This window comes from Lithobates pipiens, unplaced genomic scaffold (assembly GCF_037356315.1).
Source record: "Lithobates pipiens isolate NorthernLeopardFrog02 unplaced genomic scaffold, aLitPip1_a1.2 Scaffold_8, whole genome shotgun sequence".
NCBI classification, from domain to species: Eukaryota; Metazoa; Chordata; class Amphibia; order Anura; family Ranidae; genus Lithobates; species Lithobates pipiens.
This window is the reverse complement of record NW_027507903.1, coordinates 538,752,435-538,776,751: the sequence shown is the minus strand read 5'-3', so window position 1 is coordinate 538,776,751 and position 24,317 is coordinate 538,752,435. Positions and strand designations below refer to the sequence as shown.

General features: G+C 43.1%; 1 protein-coding gene across 1 annotated transcript in view; it reads right to left on the bottom strand.

Moving 5' to 3' along the window:
* Positions 1-11,847: 11,847 nt before the first annotated feature.
* MYL7 (myosin light chain 7) overlaps positions 11,848-24,317 on the bottom strand; it is a 29,705-nt gene continuing 17,235 nt past the window's right edge. Inside the window, exons 3-7 of the mRNA XM_077469682.1 lie at positions 21,832-21,907; positions 21,336-21,440; positions 17,270-17,348; positions 15,067-15,115; positions 11,848-12,007 (exon numbers count right to left, since the gene is read on the bottom strand). Of these exons, the coding sequence (XP_077325808.1) occupies positions 11,903-12,007; positions 15,067-15,115; positions 17,270-17,348; positions 21,336-21,440; positions 21,832-21,907 (414 nt within the window). The 3' untranslated portion in view covers positions 11,848-11,902. The remainder of the gene's footprint in view (positions 12,008-15,066; positions 15,116-17,269; positions 17,349-21,335; positions 21,441-21,831; positions 21,908-24,317) is intronic.

Below are 24,317 nucleotides of genomic sequence, written 5' to 3'. Positions count from 1 at the left end.
GTAGACTGTAACTGCAGTGTGAGGCGGAATGAGGCAGTGTGTGAGCTGTGTGTAAATGGAGGTTTGTAGCTGGTTCCACCAGAGTTACATAGACAGTGCCTGAGTACTACTTGTTCCTGTCCAGGCTGCAGCATCATCAGTCATTTCTGTATGCTGGAGCTGGTGTAGTCAGCCTGCCTGCTTTGTTTTTTTTGTTTTTTTTCCATTTTTATGGACAAATAAATCAACAGGAGTCGTTGTTTTTGTACAGAATCTTTATAATCAGAATTGAAAGGGACTGGAATCTCTGGCTGAAAAAAAAAAATCATTATGTATTCTTAACCACTTGTTTACTGGGCACTTAATCCCCCCCCCCGCCCAGACCAATTTTCTACTTTCGGCGCTCTTGCACTTTGAATGACAAATTGCGCGGTCATACAACACTGTGCCCAAATTAATTTTTTTATCATTTTTTCACACAAATTGAGTTTTTTTTGGGTGGTATTTAAAGCGGTTCTTCACCCTAAAGGGGAAGTTCTGCTAATCTTATCCCCCCCCTCCGGTGCCACAATCAGCATCTTTCAGGGGGGAGGGGGGTGCAGTTACCTGGATAATCCAGGTAACTGCACCCACTTCCGGCCAGACCGCCGCAGACGCCCCGCCCCCCCCCCCCCGTTGTGTTCTGGGAAACACACAGTTCCCAGGACACAGCGGGGGATCTGAAGAGACGCGCAGCGCGACTCGCGCATGCGCAGTAGGGAACCGGGCAGTGAAGCCGTCGTGCTTCACTTCCTGATTCCCTGACAGAGGATGTCGGCGGTGGCAGTAGCGTGACGAGCGATCGCTCGTCATATGCAGCCGACATCGCTGGACCCTGGGACAGGTAAGTGTGATTTTATTAAAAGTCAGCAGCTGCAATATTAGTAGCTGCTGGCTTTTAATATTTTTTTTTTTAGGTGCAGCTCCTCTTTAATCACCACTGTGGTTTTTATTTTTTGCTAAACAAACAAAAAAAGAAAAAAAATTTAAACAAAAAAAACATGTTTAATAGTTTGTTATAAAATTTTGCAAACAGGTAGTTTTTCTCCTTCGTGATGTTTGCTGATGAGGCTGCACTGATAGGGACACACTGATAGGCACAGCTAAGATGACACTGATGGGCACTGATAAAAAGGCACTGGTGGGTGGCACTGATAGATGTCATTGATAGGCACTGATTGGCACTTGTAGGTGGCACTGATGGACACTGGTAGGTGATATTGATATGCAGCACTGGTGATGACACACTGTAGGCACTGGTAGGTGGCACTGTGGGCACAGGTAGGTGACGCTGGTGGGCACTGGTAGGTGAGGCTACTGGGCACAGAAGCCTCTCCACGATCGGGACCGATCTGCCTCTTGCAGCCGCCGGCGATCAGCTTTTTATTTTCTTCTCACTCTATCAGCGCGAGGAGAAAAAATAGCCGATTACTGGCTCTGTTTAGGTCACCTGATCAGCTGTCATTGTTTGACAGCTGATCACGTGGTAAGGGGTCGGGATCGACCCCTTACTCACAGGGCCGTCTTTAATATTGATTGGACCCTGGGCAAAAATTTTCTTAGGCCCCCCTCCCCACATGCAATTTCGCTCTCCACCTTTTCTGAGACATACCATAAATAGCAGCTAGACTTAAAATCAGTTTACTGTATCAGATCAGGCAGCGATTGCGATTGGTTGCCAGAGGTTACAGCATATCATTACTGATTACTGACTGATTGCTAGAGGTTACAGCACTCCTTAAGGCTCACTGATTAGTTGCTTGAGGTCACAGCACATTTCTGCTTGTTGATTGGCTGCTAGAGATTGCTGTACAGTAATACTGCTCACTGGTTGCTATAGGTTACAGCACATCTTCTCCTCACTGCAGGGGGGCATGATATACCTATGAATGCTGCCTTTATTTACATATTACCTGTACACAACAATAGGGCAGAGCTGGGCAGCATTAGTAGCAGCACTTCACACTGAGATATCAGGACACAGGAAGGGACTAAAACTTCAAGGGAATGTAAACTGGGATAGTTGGCAAGTATGAGGCAGCTGCTTTGGGCCCCACAACAATGACAGGGCCCAGGGCAGCTGCCCCTTTTGCCCTGCCTTAAAGACGGCCCTGCTTACTCACATCTGTGATCAGGAGAGTCTCATAGACTCACTGATCACAGAGTGTGCCGCGTACGCCCTCCAGGGGGCGCACAGGCCACTCAAGCACGGGAGGACGTCCTCCCGGCAAATTAAGTCTGCGCTTTAGCTGTCTTTTGGCTATAGCGCAGACGTCAAGTGGTTGTAACCCTAAAAAAAAAAAGGATCCTGTTCCTTTAACCTCTTCAAGGAAGAGTTGGAAGGATATACCCCCCTTCATGACCAGACCATTTTTTTGCGATTTGGCACTGCGTTATGTTAACTGACAATTGCGCGGTTGTGTGACGCTGTACCCCAATAGAGTTTGTAATTTCCCCCCGCGGCGGACAAATCTGACACTAAAGTGACACTTTTTGGGGACCAGTGACACCAATACAGTGATCAATGCTAAAAAAAAATGCACCGTCACTGTACTAATGACACTGGCAGTGAAAGGGTTAACATTGGGGTTAAATCAATCAAAGGATTAAATGTGCTCCTAGGGAGTGCTTGCTAACAACCAAAAAAGTCCCTTCAAATCTCCAAATTCCTTTTTTTGCTGCTGTTATCTGACTTCCTGTCAGAGGGTGACTACATTCACTCTCCATGGGCCACTCTACCTAAGAAAGTAGCCACCCTCTGTTGCTGGCCCCTAAAAGGACTAGGTACTATGCAGGGCCGGTGCTACCACTAGGCGGACTAGGCAGCCGCCTAGGGTGCACTGCAACCTAGGGCGCAGCTACAGCCCCTGGGAGGAAGAAGTTGGGGAAGCATCCAGCAAAACGAACAAGCCGGCGGGAGAAGGAAGTGACAAGCTGGCCGGCCGGCCATGGTGGCAGGGATGGATGACAGCAGTGGCATAGTAGCGCTACGTGTGGGGGGGGGGGGGCGGTAGCCGGTTCGCTTACCCCAGATGACATTACACAGGATCTTGCCGGAGACACAGGCAGCGCCGCCGGACAGGACAGCTAAGAGAGAAACGGCGGCTTTGCAGTGAACAGGAGATGGGGCTGGGTGATGTCATGATCTCTTCTATCAGTGGAGGGCTGGAGGAGCAAGCGATGATCGTGAAGCAGGCAGAACCAAGTAAGTCTGTGCTGTGCAAGTTTCAACACACACAGGGACAGGAGAGTAACATGGGTGGAGGCAAGATCCGCATGAACCCCTTACTGTGTGCAGGGCGGCCTGGGACAGATGAGATGGAAGCCCTGCATGTTAGGTCTGGGTTTGCCGTGATTTCCGCTCCCCCTTCCTGGACTGTCAGGGATGTCACTGTGTGGTGGGAGGACAGGCAGCAGCGCCGCTCTCCTCGAGATGAGGCTGCCATGGCTGTTGCATTATATTGTGTGCAGAGGGAGGGGAACAGATTTGGGGGATACCGAGGAGAACTAATGTGTGTGTGTGTGTGTGGGGGGGGGGTACAGAGGGGAACAGACTTGAGGGCAACAGAGGATAACTGATGAGTGTGTGGGGGGGGGGGGGGTACGGAAGAGAACTAATGTGTATATGGGGGGTTACAGAGGGGAACAGATTGGGGGGGGGGTACAGAGGAGAACTAATGTGTGTGGGGGTGGTACAGAGGGGAACTAATGTGTGTGTGTGGGGGGGGTACAGAGGGGAACTAATGTGTGTGTGTGTGTGGGGGGGGGGTACAGAGGGGAACTAATGTGTGTGTGTGTGGGGGGGGGGTACAGAGGGGAACTAATGTGTGTGTGTGTGGGGGGGGGGTACAGAGGGGAACTAATGTGTGTGGGGGGGGTACAGAGGGGAACTAATGTGTGTGTGTGGGGGGGGGGTACAGAGGGGAACTAATGTGTGTGTGGGGGGGTACAGAGGGGAACTAATGTGTGTGGGGGAGGGGGGTTCAGAGGGGAACAGACTTGAGGTCAACAAAGGATAACTGATGAGTGTGTGGGGGGGGGGGGTACGGAAGAGAACTAATGTGTATATGGGGGGTTACAGAGGGGAACAGATTGGGGGGGGGGTACAGAGGAGAACTAATGTGTGTGGGGGTGGTACAGAGGGGAACTAATGTGTGTGTGTGTGTGTGGGGGGGGGGGGTACAGAGGGGAACTAATGTGTGTGTGTGTGGGGGGGTACAGAGGGGAACTAATGTGTGTGTGTGTGTGGGGGGGGGTACAGAGGGGAACTAATGTGTGTGTGGGGGGGTACAGAGGGGAACTAATATGTGTGTGTGTGGGGGGGTACAGAGGGGAACTAATGTGTGTGTGGGGGGGTACAGAGGGGAACTAATGTGTGTGTGTGGGGGGTGGGGTACAGAGGGGAACTAATGTGTGTGTGTGTGGGGGGGGGGGCAAGAGGGGAACTAATGTGTGTGTGGGGGGGTACAGAGGGGAACTAATGTGTGTGTGTGTGTGTGTGGGGAGTACAGAGGGGAACTAATGTGTGTGTGTGTGTGTGTGGGGGGGGGGGGGGTACAGAGGAGAACTAATGTGTGTGTATGTGGGGGGGGGGGAGTACAGAGGGGAACTAATGTGTGTGTGTGTGGGGGGGGGGGTACAGAGGAGAACTAGTGTGTGGGGGGGGCAGAGGGGAACAGATTTAAGGGGTACAGAGGAGAACTAATGTGTGTGTGGGGGGGGAGGGGGTACAGGGAGGAACAGATTTGGGGGGAGGGGGGTACAGAGGGCAACTAATGTGTGTGTGTGTAGGGGAGGGGGTACAGAGGGAAACAGATTTAGGGGGGTACAGAGGAGAACTAATATGTCTGTGGGGGAGGGGGTACAGAGGGGAATCGATTTGGGGGGTACAGAGGGGAACTAATGGGGGTACAGAGGAGAACAGATTGGGGGGGGGGTTATTTGAGGTGTGGAGGTTCAAGTTCAGCTTTGTAAAAAAATAATAAATGCAGATATTTTTGCAGTTAAAAAAAATGTGCATTTATTATTATTTTTACTAGGAGCCCATAAAGTATTGTCACTAGTGTATCTGTCTGCTCGTACAGATAGGCAGTTGCATAGTTAGCCTGTGCGTATATAGTACCCTAGCCAGTCCATATAGTACCCTAGCATGTCCGTATACTACCCTAGCTTTTCTGTATAGTACACTAGCCAGTCTGTATAGTACCCTAGCCTTTCTGTATAGTACACTAGCCGGTCCGTATAGTACCCTAGCCTTTCTGTATAGTACCCTAGCCTTTCTGTATAGTACACTAGCCGGTCCATATAGTACACTAGCCTTTCTGTATAGTGCACTAGCTGGTCCATATAGTACACTAGCCTTTCTGTATAGTGCACTAGCTGGTCCATATAGTACCCTACCCTTTCTGTATAGTACACTAGCCGGTCTGCATAGTACCCTAGCCTTTCTTTATAGTACCCTAGCCTTTCTGTATAGTACACTATCCGGTCCGTATAGTACCCTAGCCTTTCTGTATAGTGCACTAGCTGGTCCGTATAATACCCTACCCTTTCTGTATAGTACACTAGCCGGTCTGTATAGTACCCTAGCCTTTCTTTATAGTACCCTAGCCTTTCTGTATAGTACACTAGCCGGTCCGTATAGTACCCTAGCCTTTCTGTATAGTACACTAGCCAGTCCGTATAGTACCCTAGCCTTTCTGTATAGTACCCTAGCTGGTCCGTATAGTACCATAACCTGTCCCTATAGTACCCTAGCTGGTCCGTATACATGGACAGGGAAAAGGAGGTGGAGTCACGGGTGGAGCCAATGGGGGGGGCGGCAAAATGAGGTTTCGCCTAGGGTGTCAAAAATCCTTGCACCAGCCCTGGTACTATGGACTTTGGGATTAGTAGTGCTCATACAGCAGTGTACATGACTACAACGAACATGCACTTCTCATTACAAACAAATGAAATCGAGGGAGAAAAGGTCAGGTTCAGGAGCTCATAGAGGACAATACAAGGAGGCAGAAAAACACACAAAAAATACTTTCATGAAAAAATAGAATACAGGGCCATTACAGTAGAAATAAACTCTCTCAATCAACATTAAAGCTGAGCTCCAGCTTTTTTTTTTTTTTTAAACCCCTGTGATGGTCACACTCATGGTGATACATAATGGTATGTGTATGAAATGTAGGATGTAGAAATCATTATATTTTTAATAAAACTCACTTTGCTATCCCCAGCGAGCACACTCACATCTTTAGTGTGGGCATCTGAAGCCCACTCGTTCCTTCCTCCTGAATACGGTGCTTATAAGCAATCACAGTGTAAAAAAAATCCCAATCGTCCCCCCAGAGCAGTATAGTGCCACTATGCTAACACTGCACTGCTCTGGTAACAATAAGGCCCCTTTCACACTGGGGCGCTTTGCCAGCGCTACAGTGCTAAAAATAGCACCTGCAAAGCGCCCTGAAACAGCCGAACGCTTTAACACTGGAGTGGTGCGCTTGCAGGACGTTAAAAAAAAACTACTGCAAGCAGCATCTTTGGAGCAGTGTATACACCGCTCCTACTCATTGAAATCAATGGGGCGGCATGTCTAAAGTGCCGGCACTTTGCGGGCGGTGTTAACCCTTTTTCGGCCACTAGCGGTGGTTAAAAACACCCCGCTAGTGGCCGAATAGCGCTGCTAAAATGACGGTAACCGCCAACGCCACTCCTGCCCCAGTGTGAAAGGTGCCTAAGTTAAAAAATAAATATATACTTTTTTTTTACATACTGTCATCAGTCATTGTTCCTAATCACTACTGCACCAGTCACTGCCACACCAGTAACAGTGTCCCTAATCACTACCACACCAGTCACAGTGTCCCTAATCACTGCCACACCAGTAACAGTGTCCCTAATGACTACCACAGCAGTCACAGTGTCCCTAATCACTACCACACCAGCAATAGTGTCCCTAATCACTACCACATCAGTCACAGTGTCCTTAATCCAGTGTTTCTCAACTAGGGTTCCTCCAGAGGTGGCTAGGGGTTCCTTCAGCATTGGGCAATTTCTGCCTCTTAGATGAGGTCCCACTCACACCATTGCTCTTTTTAGCTATCTGTAAGGAGGTAATTCTTCCCAAGGACCACAAGTGTAAGGACCATTCTCCCCGCTGACCATTACACTAATGTATTGTGAGTTGTAGATTTCTAATTTTTAGCAGGGGTTCCCCTGGACCAGAGAACTATTTCAAGGGTTCCTCTGAGCTGAAAAGTTTGAGAAAGGCTGCCCTTATCACTACCACACCAGTCACAGTGTCCCTAATCACTGCCACACCAGTCACAGTGTCCCTAATCACTGCCACACCAATCACAGTGTCCCTAATCACTGCCACACCAGTCACAGTGTCCCTAATCACTGCCACACCAGTCACAGTGTCCCTAATCACTGCCACATCAGTCACAGTGTCCCTAATCACTGCCACACCAGTAACAGTGTCCCTAATCACTACCACACCAGTCACAGTGTCCCTAATCACTGCCACACCAGTCACAGTGTCCCTAATCACTGCCACACCAATCACAGTGTCCCTAATCACTGCCACACCAGTAACAGTGTCCCTAATCACTACCACACCAGTCACAGTGTCCCTAATCACTGCCACATCAGTCACAGTGTCCCTAATCACTGCCACACCAGTAACAGTGTCAATAATCACTGCCACATCAGTCACAGTGTCCCTAATCACTGCTGCACCAATCAAAAAGAAAAATAGGGCTTTGATCTGTTCCAAAAAAACGGATGTTGATGGAAGCGGAAGTAATGAATGGATCATCCGTTTTTTCCATAGAGATGCATTGATGTCATTTTTTTCCATCAGTCAACGGATGGATAAAAAACGGACAAATGGTCTGCATGTGTGAAAGGGGCCTACAATGTTCCTGATCACTGCCACACCAGTTACCGTGTGCCTGATCACTGCCACACCAGTTACCGTGTTCCTAATCACTGCCACACCAGTTACCGTTTTCCCGATCACCACTAAACCAGCCCCATCATTGGTGTCAGTAACAGGAATAGTGCCCCATCATTGGTGTCAGTGGGAGGAATAGTGCCTAGACATGTGCAAAACTAACAATTTTGTTTTGTTTCCATTCGTTATTTAAATAATTTCATTTAGTTAAATTCCTTTAATCCGTTTTCGGAAATTAGTTTAGTTTAGTTTTGTTTATTCATTTTCAAAGTCGATTTGAATTTTCCGAATTTGGTTCAATTCAATTAAATTCAACCAAATTTGGAAAATTCTAATTAAATTCAAATTTATTCTATTCAAATTTTGAACGATGGTTATAGTCTTTCTAATTTATTCTATTGTATTTCTATTCTATTCTATTATTTTCTATTCTTTTCTATTTGTTTCTATTCTATTCTATTCTATACTTTTCTATCATATTATAATTTATTTTATTTGAAATTTAAATTTTCACAAGATGGTTATATTCTTTCTATCTTATTCTGTTGTTTTTTTCTATTCTATTCTTTTATTTTCTATTCTATTTTTTTCTGTTCTATTCTTTTTCATTCTATTTTTTCTATTATATTCAAATTTGAATTAATTCTATTTGAAATTTGAATTTCTATTCCATTCTATTCTATTCCTTTATATTATTTTCTATTTTAGTCTATTGTTTTCTATTCTGTTCTGTCTTACGCAGTTCTTTTCTATTCTATAAAAAAAATTTATTTTCTATTCTATTCATTTATTTTCTATTCTGTTTTATTCTATTCTATTTTTGTTTTCAAATTTGATTCGATTTGAATTTCAGACGTTTTGTTATCTTGGATTCATCTAAATAAATTTCTATTGTAATTAAAAAATTCTGATTCATCCATATCTTTGATTAACAAAAAATGAATCCGAATTTCATTTCAAATCGAAACGGACCGGACATGTCTAATAGTGCCCCATTGTTGGTGTCAGTGGGAGAAATAGTGCCCCAAGGACCGAATAAAGACAAGCAAAGGCCTGCAGTTTGGAGACCACTGACCTAGTGGATAAAGGGAATTGCCCTTTAAGCCAGGAATTGTGGATTTGTGTCCCTCTATATGACGGCTATCTCCTAACAGAGAGGAAGGTGTGCAATTTCAGCTCTATGGTGACTTTTAAAACATATGACATCAAATCTTTTATCACTTGTTCTTCAACTAATGTGGTATATCTCTTACAGTGCCCATGTGGCCTACAATCATCAGGGTTTACTTCCTCTTTAAAAGTTATTCTCCACTGGGTATGACCATAGATTGGGATGTCAATTGTTTTTTAAATAATGGTTAATTTATAGCTAATTGACTTCCCGTTTTTTATTGTTCCATATAGTTTATCTGCTTTCTATATATTTTTTTATCTGAGATTATGTATATTATATGTTTAATGAGATAAACACATCTATGTGGTTTGTGTTGTACTTATTTTTGTCCTCTTGGTGGCGCATTCACTGTGCATGATATGTAATTTTTACTAATGTAAGGGGTTGGGCTATATATTATACGTTGTTAGGCAATGATCTCCATTAAAATTGGGTGATATTTACTTTCTTGCTCTGATCCAGCAAGGTTAAATTTTCTCCTTTTTAATAGTTGTTTTCATTTCTGCTTTTAGCGGGACATGTGGCCATTATGTTTTTTTCTCTTCCGTGTTTTTGGCACACATGGTGAAGCGCATGAGAGAGTTGTTATTTCCGACCGGTCATTTACGGCTTGTTCTGTATAACTTGCGTGTTTGCATCCAGCCACCATGCTTCTGAAGACGTCAGATGATGGCGAAAAGCGAAAGGCAGGACAGGACGACATAAGCACGCTATTTTGCCATGGACATTTGTACACAGATATGCCATTTTTATATTGATGAATGTGAGTGTAACTAACTTATAGTAAAGTAGCGATCCAGCTTTTTTTAGAATATACTGCTCTATTGTTGTGTCCTTCTATTCTTTGTGTCCTTTAAGGGAAAAGGCTATTTTGCATTCACCTACCGTTTGAAGTATGAGCCCCCTTTCCTGGGATCGTGATTCACATCTTTCCTGAGTCAGAGTGGTGTTCTGGTGATCCATCTCCCCTGTGTTTGATCTATGCGTTTATGACCCTTTATAATCTGAGGGTCAACACAGTCTGGTAAGCAGGATTGCCCTTTCTGTCACAGTGGTGACAAGTGCATCTTTTTCCTATCCACTTCAGTTGGTGCATGGACTATATCATCTTCAATTTTACCATCTTTATCCTCTATATTTGACTTTATATGATCTGTCTTTTTAGGATATTTGTTGTGATTTATATTTGTTTATGATTTGTGTATGATCAAACCTATTATTGTTGGCTGCCATTGTTATATTTTTAACCAAGCGCAGATATAATTTTGTAGTTTTTTTTAAGGTGGACCCGATCAGACCGTCCATTGCCCTCTATAGAGCAGCGGATATCAAAAGGCATGTGTCTGTTGACACCAGCCGACATCTGATCCAATCCTAGCCTCCAAAAACAGCCATATGGGGGATCTGTTCCTCATCTGTTTGGCGGATCGGATCAGATGTAAACAGACAGGCGGTCCGTTTACATCCAAACACCCATAGAGGAAAGCGGGTTGTGTCCGGGTCTGCTCTAAATCAGTGGAGCAAACGCAGACCTGTCATCCACCTGCTCAGTGGGATCAGCGGAGAGATCACCCACTGAGCAGGTTGATCCACTGGCAGAGTCTGCCCGTATGAAAGAGCCCTTAAGATGAACACGCAGCAGACTTACAATTAGCATTTTCTAAAAGAGAGTTGCACAGTGGCAGCCTATATATTTTGTCAGTACAGGTTTCCTTTAACCTTCATTTTTTTCTACTGACCTGGGACCCTATTCCAGAGAGAAACATTTCAGAGCCTATTATTATTGTATTATTCTCATTATCGACTCTAGACCATTCCTGCAGATCAGTGTGAAAGCAGCCTAATAACCCTTACAATATGCCCATTGCAAAAGTATGTGATGTTTAATAAACTGACCTTTTTGTCTTTCAGCTTCTGCTGGCATCACTAGGCTGTTAGGTTTAGAGTGATACAAAATGCACTTCTCCTGGGACAGGAGCCAGCGCTATGGAGGAAGCATCAGCTTATGTGGATCCTGCTCCCTCCACAGCTGCTTGCTTCCTCCAGCACTGGCTCCATAAACTCTGATATTCTGGGATGGCAGGTCAGCAACCCACGATCTGGGTTTGCCAACATGCCATCCCAGGGCTTGAGGTCACATGAAGGCCACTGATTAAAGAGGGATTCCACCTACAAAAAAAATATTAAAAGCCAGCAGCTATAAATACTACAGCTGCTGACTTTTAATAAATGGACACTCACCTGTCCCGGGTTCCAGCGATGCCGGCAGCCGAGGCCGATCGATCGCTCGGCTCTCGGCTGCTGCCGCCACCATTCTAGGTGAGGGAATCAGGAAGTGAAGCGAATCGGCTTCACTTCCCAGTTCCCTACTGCGCATGCGCGAGTCGCGCAGCGCAATAGGAATTCTCTGCGCTGTCTCTGAGACCCGTGTGTGTCCCAGCAGACAGCGCGGCAGGGCAGGAAATGGCGTAGACTCCCACGGGAGTCTATGCCTGGAAGTGGGTGTAAATACCTGTCTTTGACAGGTATCTCCACCCCCCTCCCCCCTGAAAGGTGCCAATTGTGACACCAGAGGGGGGGAGGGTTCCGATCAGTGGAGGTTCCAATTTAGGGTAGAACCCCGCTTTAAGCACCCCTGCATTATACAGTTCAGTGACAGTAAACTAACAAAGCCAATTTACAATTAAAACACATTGAAAGGATGTAGAAAATAAAAGTTTTATTTAGGGTAGAATTGCCCAATTATAATCAAAAGAAGTTTACGATTCCTCTTTCTCATCTCCATGTGAGATTATGTAACACAGTGACTTGTAGTCGATATTCCCAGCCACGTCAATGGGGGTCACAGCATACATCTGTTCTACCTAAAAAATGCAAAAAGAGAGTGACAATTCTAGAGTACAGTGGCTCTGGAGACATTATTAACCACCTCAATACAGTGCACTTACACCCCCTTCCTGTCCAGACCAATTTTCAGCTTTCAGCGCTCTCAGCCCCTGTACACACGGTTGGAGATTTCGACAACCAAATCCGTCGGATTTTCTCCGTCGGATTTTGTCCGTCGGATTGTGTCCGAAACTGTTGCATACACACGGTCAGACTAAGTTGTCGAAAAATCAGATCTTTCAGAACGTGATGACGTAATTTCGTTACGATGGGACTACATTCAGACTAGTAGCCAATAGCTTTGATGTAGGTATTTGATCTGAGCATGCGTGGCACTTGGTCCGATCAAAATTCGCTACACATGATCGGATTAGGTCCGATCGGCCCAGTTGGTTGGGAAATATTTCCAACATGTTGGAAAATTGGGTCCGACGGATATTCCGACGGAATCAGTCCAATGCATACCACACACAGTCGGATTATCCGACGACACGGTCCGATAAGACGCATTCCGACGGATTCTCCGACCGTGTGTACAAGGGCTCACAGTTTGAATGACAATTACTCAGTCATGCAACACTGTACCCATATGAAACTTGCGTCCTTTTTTTCACACAAATAGAGCTTTCTTTTGATGGTATTTAATCACCAGTGTTTTTATTTTTATTTTTTGTGCTATAAATAAAAAAAATATGTAAATTTTGTGAAAAAAATGCCTTTTTTTTTTTCTGTCATAACATTTTGCTAAATAGTAATTTTTCTTCATAAATTTTGGCCAAAATTTATACTGCTATATATCTTTGGTAAAAATAACAACAAATTAGTGTATAATATTTGGCCTTTGGAAAGTTATAGAGTCCACAAACTATGGAGCCAATCACTGAAAATTTATCACATCTGATCAGGCCTTCGGTACATCAGGTGAATCTCATTTCTTGAGACACTGAGAGCCGGTTCACACAGGGGCGACCCGTCAGGCGAATTAACCGCCTGACAAATCGCGTCACGCTCTGTGCAATGGAACCATTCTCGCTCCGATACAGAAGTAATTTTGCAAGCCGCCGCTAAAGTTGGATCCCGGTCTCCTGAGGCAGTCGCGCTGCAAGTCGTGCTGCCTCAGTGTGAACGGGCTCTTAGGGCTCCTTCACAGGAATGTGTCCGGAGCCCGCTCTGCTCAGCGGAGGACCACTCCGTTGACAGGTCCACCTCTGCACACTGTGCAGGGACGGACCTGTCAGAGTGCTGCTCTCCCCTATGGTGGATCGGATGAGGACGGACCGTAGAGTCCATCGTCACACGATTTGATCCTCAGACAGATGGAAAAGTAGGTTTTTTCCTCCGTCACACTTTTTGTGATCGGAGCGGGTCGGATGTCAGCGGATATGTCACCGCTGACATCCGACGCTCCATAGAGGTCTATGGGGTGTCTGTTCAGGTCCGCCTAAAAAACTGACAGTTCGTTCGTGTGAAACAGGACTAACAAGGACTAACAAGTCAGGAAGGTACAAATACCCCCCAAATGACCCCTTTTTAGAAAGTAGACATTCCAAGGTATTAAGCAAGTAGCATGGTGAGTTTTCTTAAGTTGTAATTTTTTACCACAATTCTTTGCAAAATGACGATTTTTTTATTTATTTATTTTTATTTTATTTTATAACATTGTAGTACCTTCAGGCTTTCTAGGAGCATAAATTACACATCTCATTTCATTCCTACCTATAACACTTTTTAAGATTCTGGAGCACCAGGACAGTGGAATTACCCACAAAATGACCCCATTTTGGAATGCAAACACCCCAATGTATATTCTGTGAGGCATGGGCTTCAAATAGGTACTCGGGTACTCTGATGGGCTGGTGACAGGTACTCGGGTACTCTGATGGGCTGGTGACAGGTACTCGGGTACTCTGATGGCCTGGTGACAGGTACTCAGGTACTCTGATGGCCTGGTGACAGGTACTCGGGTACTCTGATGGCCTGGTGACAGGTACTCTGATGGCCTGGTGACAGGTACTCTGTGACTTTGATGGCCTGGTGACTGGTATGTGGGTATTCTGAAGGGCGGTAACAGGTACTCAGGTATTCATATGGACTATGACAGGTACTCAGGTACTCATATGGACTGTGATAGGTACTCATATGGACTGTTACAGGTACTCGGGTACTCAGATGAACTATGACAGGTACTCAGGTACTCATATGGACTGTGACAGGTACTCAGAAGGACTGTGACAGGTGCTCAGATGAACTGTGACAGGTACTCAGGTACTCATATGGACTGTGACAGGGCGGCACAGTGGTGTAGTGGTTAGCACTCTCACCTAGTAGTAAAAAGGGTCGCTGGTTCGAATCCCAACCACAATACTACCTGCCTGGAGTTTGCATGTTCTCCCTGTGCCTACATGGGTTTCCTCCGGTACTCCGGTTTCCTCCCACACTCCAAAGACATGCAGGTAGGTTAATTGGCTTCTGTCCAAAATTGGCTCTAGTATATGAATGGGGACCATAGATTGAGGGCTCCTTGAGGATAGTGACCAATGTGAGTGTGCAATGTACAGTCAGGTTGAAATGGATGGACTGGTGTCTTTATTCAACCTTACTAACTATGAAAATAGGTACTCAGATGAACTGTGACAGGTACTTGGGTACTCAGATGGACTGTGACAGGTACTCAGGTACTCATATGGACTGTGATAGGTACTCGGGTACTCATATGGACTGTGACAGGTACTTGGGTACTCAGATGGTCTGTGACAGGTACTCAGATGAAATGTGAGTGACAGGTACTATGATGGGTGGTGACAGGTCCTCTTTATTGGGGGGGGGGGGGGCAATCAGTGTGTGTTGGTGTGTACTGTAAGCGGGAGCGAGATGTTACCGCAATCTCCTCCTCACACACGATCATTGTGTGAGGAGGAGAACCCGGTAACATCTCGTCATCGCACTTTGCACTACAAGTGCAAAGTGGATTTGCCTTTAGTAAATAACCCCCATTGCTGCAGAAATGTTTAATGCTGTTGTAGTAGAAGTAACTGACCTCTTCTGCCGTGAACTTGTCTGCTTGTGTCATAAGGAGTTGCTTTAACCTGAAAAATAGGGGGAAAATTGGAATTTCTAATCATGTTAAAAACATTTAATTTGGTGATATACAACAGTGATATACAGTGCTTTGCAAAAGTATTCACCCCCTTGTCATTTTTCGTGTTTTGTTGCCTCACAACTTGGAATTAACATGTATTGTTTGAGGATTTACAGAACATGGACACAACTTTGAAGATATTTTTTTATTGTGAAGCAAACAACAAATAAGACAAAATAGCATTAAAAGTATGCATAACTATTCACCCCCCTAAAGTCAATACTTTGTAGAGCTACGTTTTGCGGCTATAACAGCTCCAAGTCGCTCTGGATAAGTCTATGAGCTTGCCACATTTTACCACTGGGATTTTTGCCCATTCCTCCTTGCAAAACGACTTCAGCTCCTTCAAGTTGGATGGTTTGCACTTGTGAACAGCAATCTTTAAGTCTGACCACAGATTTCCTATTGGATTGAGGTCTGGGCTTTGACTAGGCCACTCCGACACATTTACATGTTTTTAAAACACTCAAGTGTTGCTTTAGCAGTGTGTTTGGGGACATTGTGCTGCTGGAAGGTAAATCCCTAAATCCCACACAGAGTGGTACAGGTTTTGCTTAAGAATATCCCTGTATTTAGCACCATCCATCTTTTCCTCAACTCTGACCAGTTTCCCATTCCCGATTGCTGAAAAACATCCCCACAGCATGATGCTGCCTCCACCATGTTTCACTGCGGGGATGGTGTTCTTTGGGTGATGTGATGTGTTGGGTTTGTGCCAGACATAGCGTTTTCTTTGATGGCCAAAAAGTTCAATTTTAGCCTCATCAGACCAGAGCACCTTCCTCCATACCTTTTGGGAGTCTCCCACATACCTTTTCACAAACTCAAAACGTGTCATTTTGTTTTTTGCTGAAAGTAATGGCTTTCTTCTGGTCGCTCTGCCATAAAGCCCAACTCTATGGAGCGTACGGCTTATTGTCGTCCTATGTACAGATACTCCAGTCTCTGCTGTGGAACTCTGCAGCTCCTCCAGGGTAACCTTAGGTCTCTGTGCTGCCTCTCTGATTAATGCCCTTCTTGCCCGGTCTGTGAGTTTTGGTGTGCGGCTGTCTCTTGGCAGGTTTGCTCTTGTGCCATGTTCTTTCCATTTGGTTATGATAGATTTGATGGTGCTCCTAGGGATCATCAACGATTTGGATATTTTTTTATAACCTAAACCTGACTTGTACGTCTCAACAACATTGTCCATTACTTGTTTGGAGAGTTTCTTGGTCTTCATGGAAGTGTTTGGTTAGTGCGCTTAGCTGTTGCAGCCTCTGGGGCCTTTCAAAAAATGATGGGCTTCATAACAAAGGGGGTGAGTACATATACGCACGTCAATTATCAGTTTTTTATTTCTGAAAAATAATTTCATGTATATATTTTTCAAATTTTACTTAACCAACTTAGACTATTGTGTTCTGATCCATCACATATAATTCAGATAAAAAAAAAAAAAAATTGAACTAAAGGCTGTAATGTAACAAAATAGGTAAAAAGCCAAGGGGGTGAATACATTTGCAAGGCACTGTAACTTGAGTAGAGTTCTTCTAGCTCCACATAGTTGCAAAATGTGCTAAACTGTCTATAACTACCAGTCAACATAGACATTTTTTGGTTGGCAGTGGCACATCTCTATCCCTTTCCACCTTTAACTAATACAAAACAGGAAAAAAGATAGCGACCATTAATAATTAATTTTTCCAATAGTCTTATTTCCCTACCCTGATAAAAGCCTAAAAGTGATTAACCACAGGTTTGTTTAAATGACTGTTTCAATCTTGGTGTTATATAGGACTTTCTGCCTTGTTATATACAAAGAGAAAAGATGATTTGCATAGTGTTGCGTTCATAATTCATTCATAGTGTAATTCATAGTTACTAATCAGATTTCAATTTACTGCAATTATATTAGTAAAAGTTTTTTTTTTATTATTGATATTTTTGGGTTTCTGCTTGCATTAACAATATACTTGGATTTACAGGAATTTTGAGTCAACTAACAGCTTTACATAGAACTTGAGGGGTTCCTTGCCTAGGACTAGGTAATCTAGAAATTAGACTAAGAGAGTTTGTTAGAAATCCTATAACTTCTTGCATTAACAGTGTAGAATTCACTTACTCATCCTTATTGATGTTGCCAGTTCCATTAGGGTCTAGAAGTTTGAAAGCACTTAGTATAGAGTCTTCTGGGTCCGTTCCTAGGAAATGAATGCTTAAGTCAGGTTTACATTATGAAGAGCAGATGCAGTGCTGGATTACCAAACAGGCAGAGTAGGCACCGGCCTATGGGAATCATGCAGTTTAAGACCCTCGCAACAACAGATCAAAATAATATTGATTTGATCTTGAAAGAAAATTTTAATGAAAAAATTAAGATTTTTAAATTGTTTACAAAATATAGAAAAAATGCTTCAAAACTTTATATTAACCCCTTCACGCCTAAGGGTAAAACAAATATTAATGCCTAAGTACAATTTTGCAACTTTGACGTGTGTTAGTAAAACTGTACATATCATCACAGCTACTTTGTGCATCCAGGTGGATTCGTCTTTGGTTGTTATTTACGAAAAGCAAATCCACTTGGCACTACAAGTGCAAAGTGCACTTGAAATTGCACTGAAAGTGCACTTGGAAGTGCAGTTGTTCTAAATTTAAGGGGTAGATCTGAAATGAGGGGAAGCTCTGCTGATTTTATCATCCAATCATGTGCAAGCTAAAATGCTGTTTTTTTTTCTTTACATGTCCCCCTCGGATCCACAACTACTGCACTTCCAAGTACACTTTCAGTGCAATTCCAAGTGCACTTTGCACTTGTAATTTGCACTTGCAGTGCAAAGTGGATTTGCCTTTCGTAAATAACCCCCATTGGGTTTTTTTCAGAACAAATTGGGCTTTCAGTTGGTGATAAATTTTTTTTTTTTTTTATTGCCCAAGGAAAACTAGCCCAAAATAGTTAAAAATAAATAAAGTACATGTATCTGTATATTTCTTGTTACTACCATAACCTACCACCAAAGAACAACCCAAAATAATTTTTTCTGATCCTGATGATCGCAGCGATACCACATATGTGTATGTTATTGGATGCTTGTGCCCATAATACAGTCCAGAAACAATAGTGTGAATTTTGCTTCTTTTTTGTGTGTGCGTCCTACATAAAACACACTGACACTGATGCTAATTAAAAAAATCAAGCCTTGATCTAGGTATTTTTTCTTTATTTCATTTTTTTTTTCTACACACACCTTTTTTCTCTCAGCAAGGAGAAAGAAAGTTACAATGTATCCTTCCTCTCCATTTACAGAGAAACACAGGGGCGGGCTTCACAGAGACTGATCACAGTGGTAGCCAATCAGAGGCTACCACAGTAATCAGGTGACCCAGATCCCGATCGTTAGTATGAGACCTGGGGCTCTTGGTGAGACCCTGGTCTCTGTGCTGAGAGTTCGCTTTGTGGTGCCCTTCCAGTACAAGAGGAGATATGCATATATGTGACCCCAAAGAAAAAAAGGCCAGTGCAGTGGGACCCCATATATGTGTTACGTCGGCGTCTAGGGGTTGAAGACTCTATAGAGAAAATACTGTAATGTAATGTACCCAATAACAGCTTAAAGTACATAAACAACAGACATCAGGTTCACATTACAGTTTGTTTCTTAAAGCTCATCCTCTTTCAGGTGTCAGTTTGTAAATAATAATGTTTGGTGCAACCTACGTATGTTTAATGTACAGTAGTGATGGTCATCTCCCTCTAGTGGCCAACGTGTACACTATTTAGTTCAATGTTACCAAACAGGCAGAGTAGGCACCGGCCTATAGGCATCATGCAGTTTAAGGGCCTCGCAACAACAGATCAAAATAATATTGATTTGATCTTGAAAGAAGATTTCTTAAATTGTTTACAAAAGATAGAATAAATGAATCAACTCAAAAGAAATTAAAACTTTAACCCCTAGAGCGCACACAGAAACCTACAAAAACCTCCAAGAACCTGTGAGAGGGCCCCAAGATTTGGACTGCCTAAAGGGATCCACAGTGGTTAATTTAGATATATTCTCCATGAGGGTGGGTAAGGTAGCAAACGCTTTCATATTAGCTGTATTTGTTATTTGCTGGCCTTGTCTGTGGGCCTTAGAAGTTATTCCTTCTGTATTATTCAGCCTTGTCTCCTTAGTATATGCATACTGTGAAAGCTGTGAAGAAACTATGTTGTGCTCGCATTTGGTTTGAATATAGCGCTGTTCCAAATTGCTAAAAGTGACCCTGTCATGAGAAAAGTATAGGAGCCACCATTTCTGGCACCCTTTTAACATTTCTAGTCCCCTGGCTGTGTCTAGTTTTAGTACTTTTAAGTCACAGAACTGGAACAAGCATATCAGAATTCCTTATCTTCATCATTGTTCCAGGTTGGAGACTCAAAGCACAGAGGCAAAAGAATCAGCATGATAACCAGCAAATTTGCATGCTCAGCAGAGAGGTTTGGCAGCTTCTTGTCTGCTCTGCTTTCAGCTGCTGCAGGGAAAGCCGTATAGGGGATTGGTCTATTTTCTGATCCCCCTGCTGCCAAGGCCTCTCTTGCAGTGCTTCCGACTTTCCCTCCTCTTCCATTAGCTTTCAGCTGCTGCAGGGAGAGCCACAGGGGGATCAGTTGCAGTATTTGGGGCTTATCGCCACTCCAATCAACATCTCTGTCAAAGATCCTCTTCCCCTTGCTGCCTGAGCCCCCCCCCCTCCCGTGTGCCCCTACCGTACCTACTGTATGCCGGCTTCCCACCTCCCCGCCCAGCTTTCTGTTGCCTCACTGTTCAGTGCAGCTGAAGCCGCAGAGAAAGTGCTTGAGGAATCTATGTCCTCAGTCCCTTTCTCAGATATTTCACGAAAGTTGATTCCCCCCGCAAAAGCCTGTGAAAAATATGTAAAAAATTGTAACACATAATAAAAACATCCTAAAAAATAAAATTGTAAACAAAAAAAAAAAAGTGAAGGCTCATTCAAAAATGTGTTTTTTTTGTTTTTTTTTGTAGGTGGTCATTAGTGGCTCACCTTTAGTATAGGTAAATCAATCATTGTCTTTTTTGGGATTGTATTTTTCCTTTGCATTTCACTTCTAGTCTTTTTTACACTAGGAGGTTGTCCACAGTGCACCTTATCACATACCTAGTTTCTTTTCTTCTCTTCTTTTCCACTCCCCCTTCCTTTAGTCTTTATTGTATTACCCATATGCTTACCATATACATATTTTTATTTGTTACAGTATACTCCTATGGTTTACATTGAATATCACAGCGTTGGAAGGGGGATCTCGTTTGTGCACCCCTCTCATTTTTGTTCCTCGGATGGCTTTATCCTGCTGCCGTTTTCGTCACTACCTCAGCTCCCGGGTGGATAGTGGTTCATCCCCCGATGTATCTTATCAGAATTATTTTTACCATTTACCTGTTTCTATCATTACACCATATACCTACAGGTAAGAGTGTTAGGATCATAGGTGTTGTTCCCTCTCTTCCTGTACTAATTAATTAATTATAAATTATTATTAATTATTTATATACAATTCATTATAGATATTCCCAACCAGCTGCTCCTGATGAGTGGATACAAATCCACGAAACGCGTTGAACTGTCATATTTGTTGCCATATCACAGTATCCATATCCATACCATGGGTTTTATCAAAGGGTTGAGACATTGATTTATTTTTTTATTATATGTTCATCATGTCTGTGTCTATTTTGGGTGTACTGCTGACATCTATTTTACTATGTGATACATTGTTTATTATGCTAGAAATTTTATTATGAGATATTGTATCAATCATGTTTTATTTCCTTTGTATCATACTTATTGATTTAATTAATTACTTATCAATATATTGTATTAATCATGTTCTACCTACTTTGTATCATACTTACTGATTTAATTAAATATCTATGAAATACTGCTCTATGCCCATTATTGTCATTATTGTCACTACTGAACATTGTATATACTATAATGTGTTATCCTATAATGTATAATATAATGTCTATACTATACTATATATATATATATATATATATATATATATATATATATATATATATATATGTACTATAATGTCTTAGCCTACCCGAGTGGTGTATTTCATATAAAGTCCCAATGTCCCTCGTGTCCCCTATTTTCCCCCTTTTCTATTAGTGGCTCACCATTAAGCTTCTCTCCAAATAGAGTTAGGAATACAGTGAAGTTGATGGGTCCTTTCCCTTCCTTCAGCATTTCTTCCAACTCCTCCTCATTCACATTCATCTTTCCTGAGAAAGAGAAAAACAGAGAAGAAGATTCTAGTAAGCAATATGGATGGGTTGGTGGAATAGTCAACATTGTTAACTCTCTGTTGGACAGTGCACAGAGTAAGGACAAGTTACCACAATGCTATGGTTTATCAGCGATGGATGGATAAGATATGTTTATTGTTAAACACAACAATAGGGAGAGGGGTTTAGCGAGTAGATCCCTGGCAGCTATGCGTATATAGATGTTTGATCACTTAATCAGGAGGGAGAGTCCCAGCCAGCCAAGTGTCTCCTAATGCATAGAATGCATTAAGATAAAAAAAAAAAACCTTCTTCCTTTACACCCACTTTAAACATTAGATACATTATGACCAATATTTATACAGTTCTCACAAGTGAAGTAACTTACCCAGCTGCATATATGTCTCTTTAAGGTCAGACTTGCTTATTATGCCATCACGGTTTTGGTCTATACAGCTGAAGGCCTAAACATAATAAAAAAACATAGCTTTAGTGTCATGATTACTGAAGAAATAGGTCCCTGTATTGTTTGCTTGTCACATTTACCAAATAAGCTATTATCTTGGCAGTTGGCCCAGAACTAATTTAAAGTATATGTGAACCCTCGCTTTATAAAACAACCCTTTCAGCTTAAAAATAGAAATCAAAGGCTGAACATTTGTGTATAGATATAACAAACATAAATACCATATAAACCTTTACAACAGAGATTTTAAACACAGAGAATTTAAAGTGATTGGTAAAGTCTCTTTTTTTGTTTTTGTTTAAATAACAAACATTTTATGCTTACCTCCTCTATGCAGCTGGTTTTGCACAGAGCAACCTGGATCCTCTTCTTCTGGGGTCCCTCTTTGCTGCTCCTGTCCCCTCCCTCCTATGGAATGCCCCCTCAGCCGGCTGCTTTCTATAAGGGGCACCCGAATCGAGTCAGAGTTCCGTGTATCCATTCAGACACGGAGCCCCAACTTGGCCCTGCCCTCTTTCTCCCCTGATTGGCTGACTGACTTTGATCGACAGCCGCGGGAGCCAATGGCACTGCTGCTGTGTCTCAGCCAATCAGGAGGAGTGTCCCGGACAGCTTAGGCATTGGCGGATATCGCTGGAGAGAGATGGGGCTCAGGTAAGTAATTAGAGGGTGCTGGGGAGGTGGCTGCACACAGAAGGTTTTTTTTTTATCTTAATGCATAGAATGCATTAAGATTAAAAAAAAACCTTCTGCCTTTACAACTCCTTTTAACATAATCTCTGTTCTCAGCTGCATAAGAGCTGGGGGAGGAAAACAGTAGCACATTAAACTTCCCAGTGAGTGGCTGTGCATGTGTGTGTGTGTGTGTGTGTGTGTGTGTGTGTGGGGGGGGGGGGGGAGGGGGGGGGGGTTGTCAGAACGAGTCTGATTATTGGAGGAGAGCAGGCTGACTTAGTTGCCAGCATGGCTAGAGAACTAACCATACTGTGCTCTTCTCCCTAGTATGGGCAGTTTTTAAAGTTTAAACTTTTTTTATTTTATTTGCTTTATATTCAAGTTTACAAATATTGCCACAAAGTAATCACATACATTAATTCCCCTTACAAACAAATTACCCTTATCCCCCCATCCCATCCTCCCTCCCCCTGTCAACCCTCTCCCCCTCCCATTCCCTCCGCCAATAATATTCCATTCACAATTTATACAAAAGAAAATTTTAAATAACATCAAACTTAAACAAATTACTCATTCCCTTCTCCCATCCCCCTCCCCGCCTCTCATTCATACCCACCTTCATCCATCACTCTCGTAACTTACTCACCCTTTACACACCCCACTCTCCCCATATTTTAACAAACTTCCCATAATTACCTCTTTTCCTATATATGTATTCCTCCTTTTTTATGTTATATCTTTCACCCTTTCCATCCATTCCTTTACTGTAGGCGCTTCCCTCCTCTGCCATTTACACGCAATTAATTTCCTCCCCTGAAAAAGGCATCTAATGACTGCTGTATGGATATCCCTTCTTACCTCCTCTTCTTCTATCAATCCCATTATACATATTTTAGCTTCTACTTCTAGTGATAACCCAAACACTTTATTAATTTCCCCTATTATTCCTACCCAATATCTATATAATCTTGGGCATCGCCAAATCATATGTATTAAATCTCCTCTTCGGTCCCCACATCTTTGGCATTCTGCATCCTGTCTACACCCAAATCTATACAATTTAAGAGGAGTGTAATATACCCTATGGATTAGATACATTTGAGATATGCTATTTGATGGAGATAAAGAAACTTTCGCCCCCAATGCCAGAGCCTTTTCCCACTGTTCTACCGATATTGGGCCCACCTCTCTTTCCCATTTTGCTTTTTTTTCCTCCTCTATTACCCCTTCTTGTTCTGTTCCCTTTAGGTACCTATAGATCTCTGAAATACCTCCTTTCGATATATTATGACTTATAATTCTCCTGAGTGCAGGCATTTTACTCCATTCCAACTTCCTGTTTCTGAATTGTGCCTCTAGCGCATGTTTAATTTGTATATAATTAAGGAGGTAATAAGCCGGTAACCCATATTCATCCCTTAGTTCCTGAAATGTTTTCAGTCTCCCGTCCTTATATAATTGTACTAAGAAATGTATGCCGCTCCGATCCCATTCTACTAATCTCCCCATTTTCTTAATTTCCCCTAGATTTTTATTTTCCCATATTGGTGAGAATTCTGTATATCCTCTATACCCCAATATTACTTTTACCTCCTCCCAACACTTTACCATCAGTTGGACTGTGGGGCAGTTGGTCCTAAATGAGTCGGCTTCCACGGCTTCCGCGACCGTATTATGTGGAGTATCCCTCCCCAGGGGTCCAGCCCCGCTTCCTGTCACTGCCACCAGGTTAC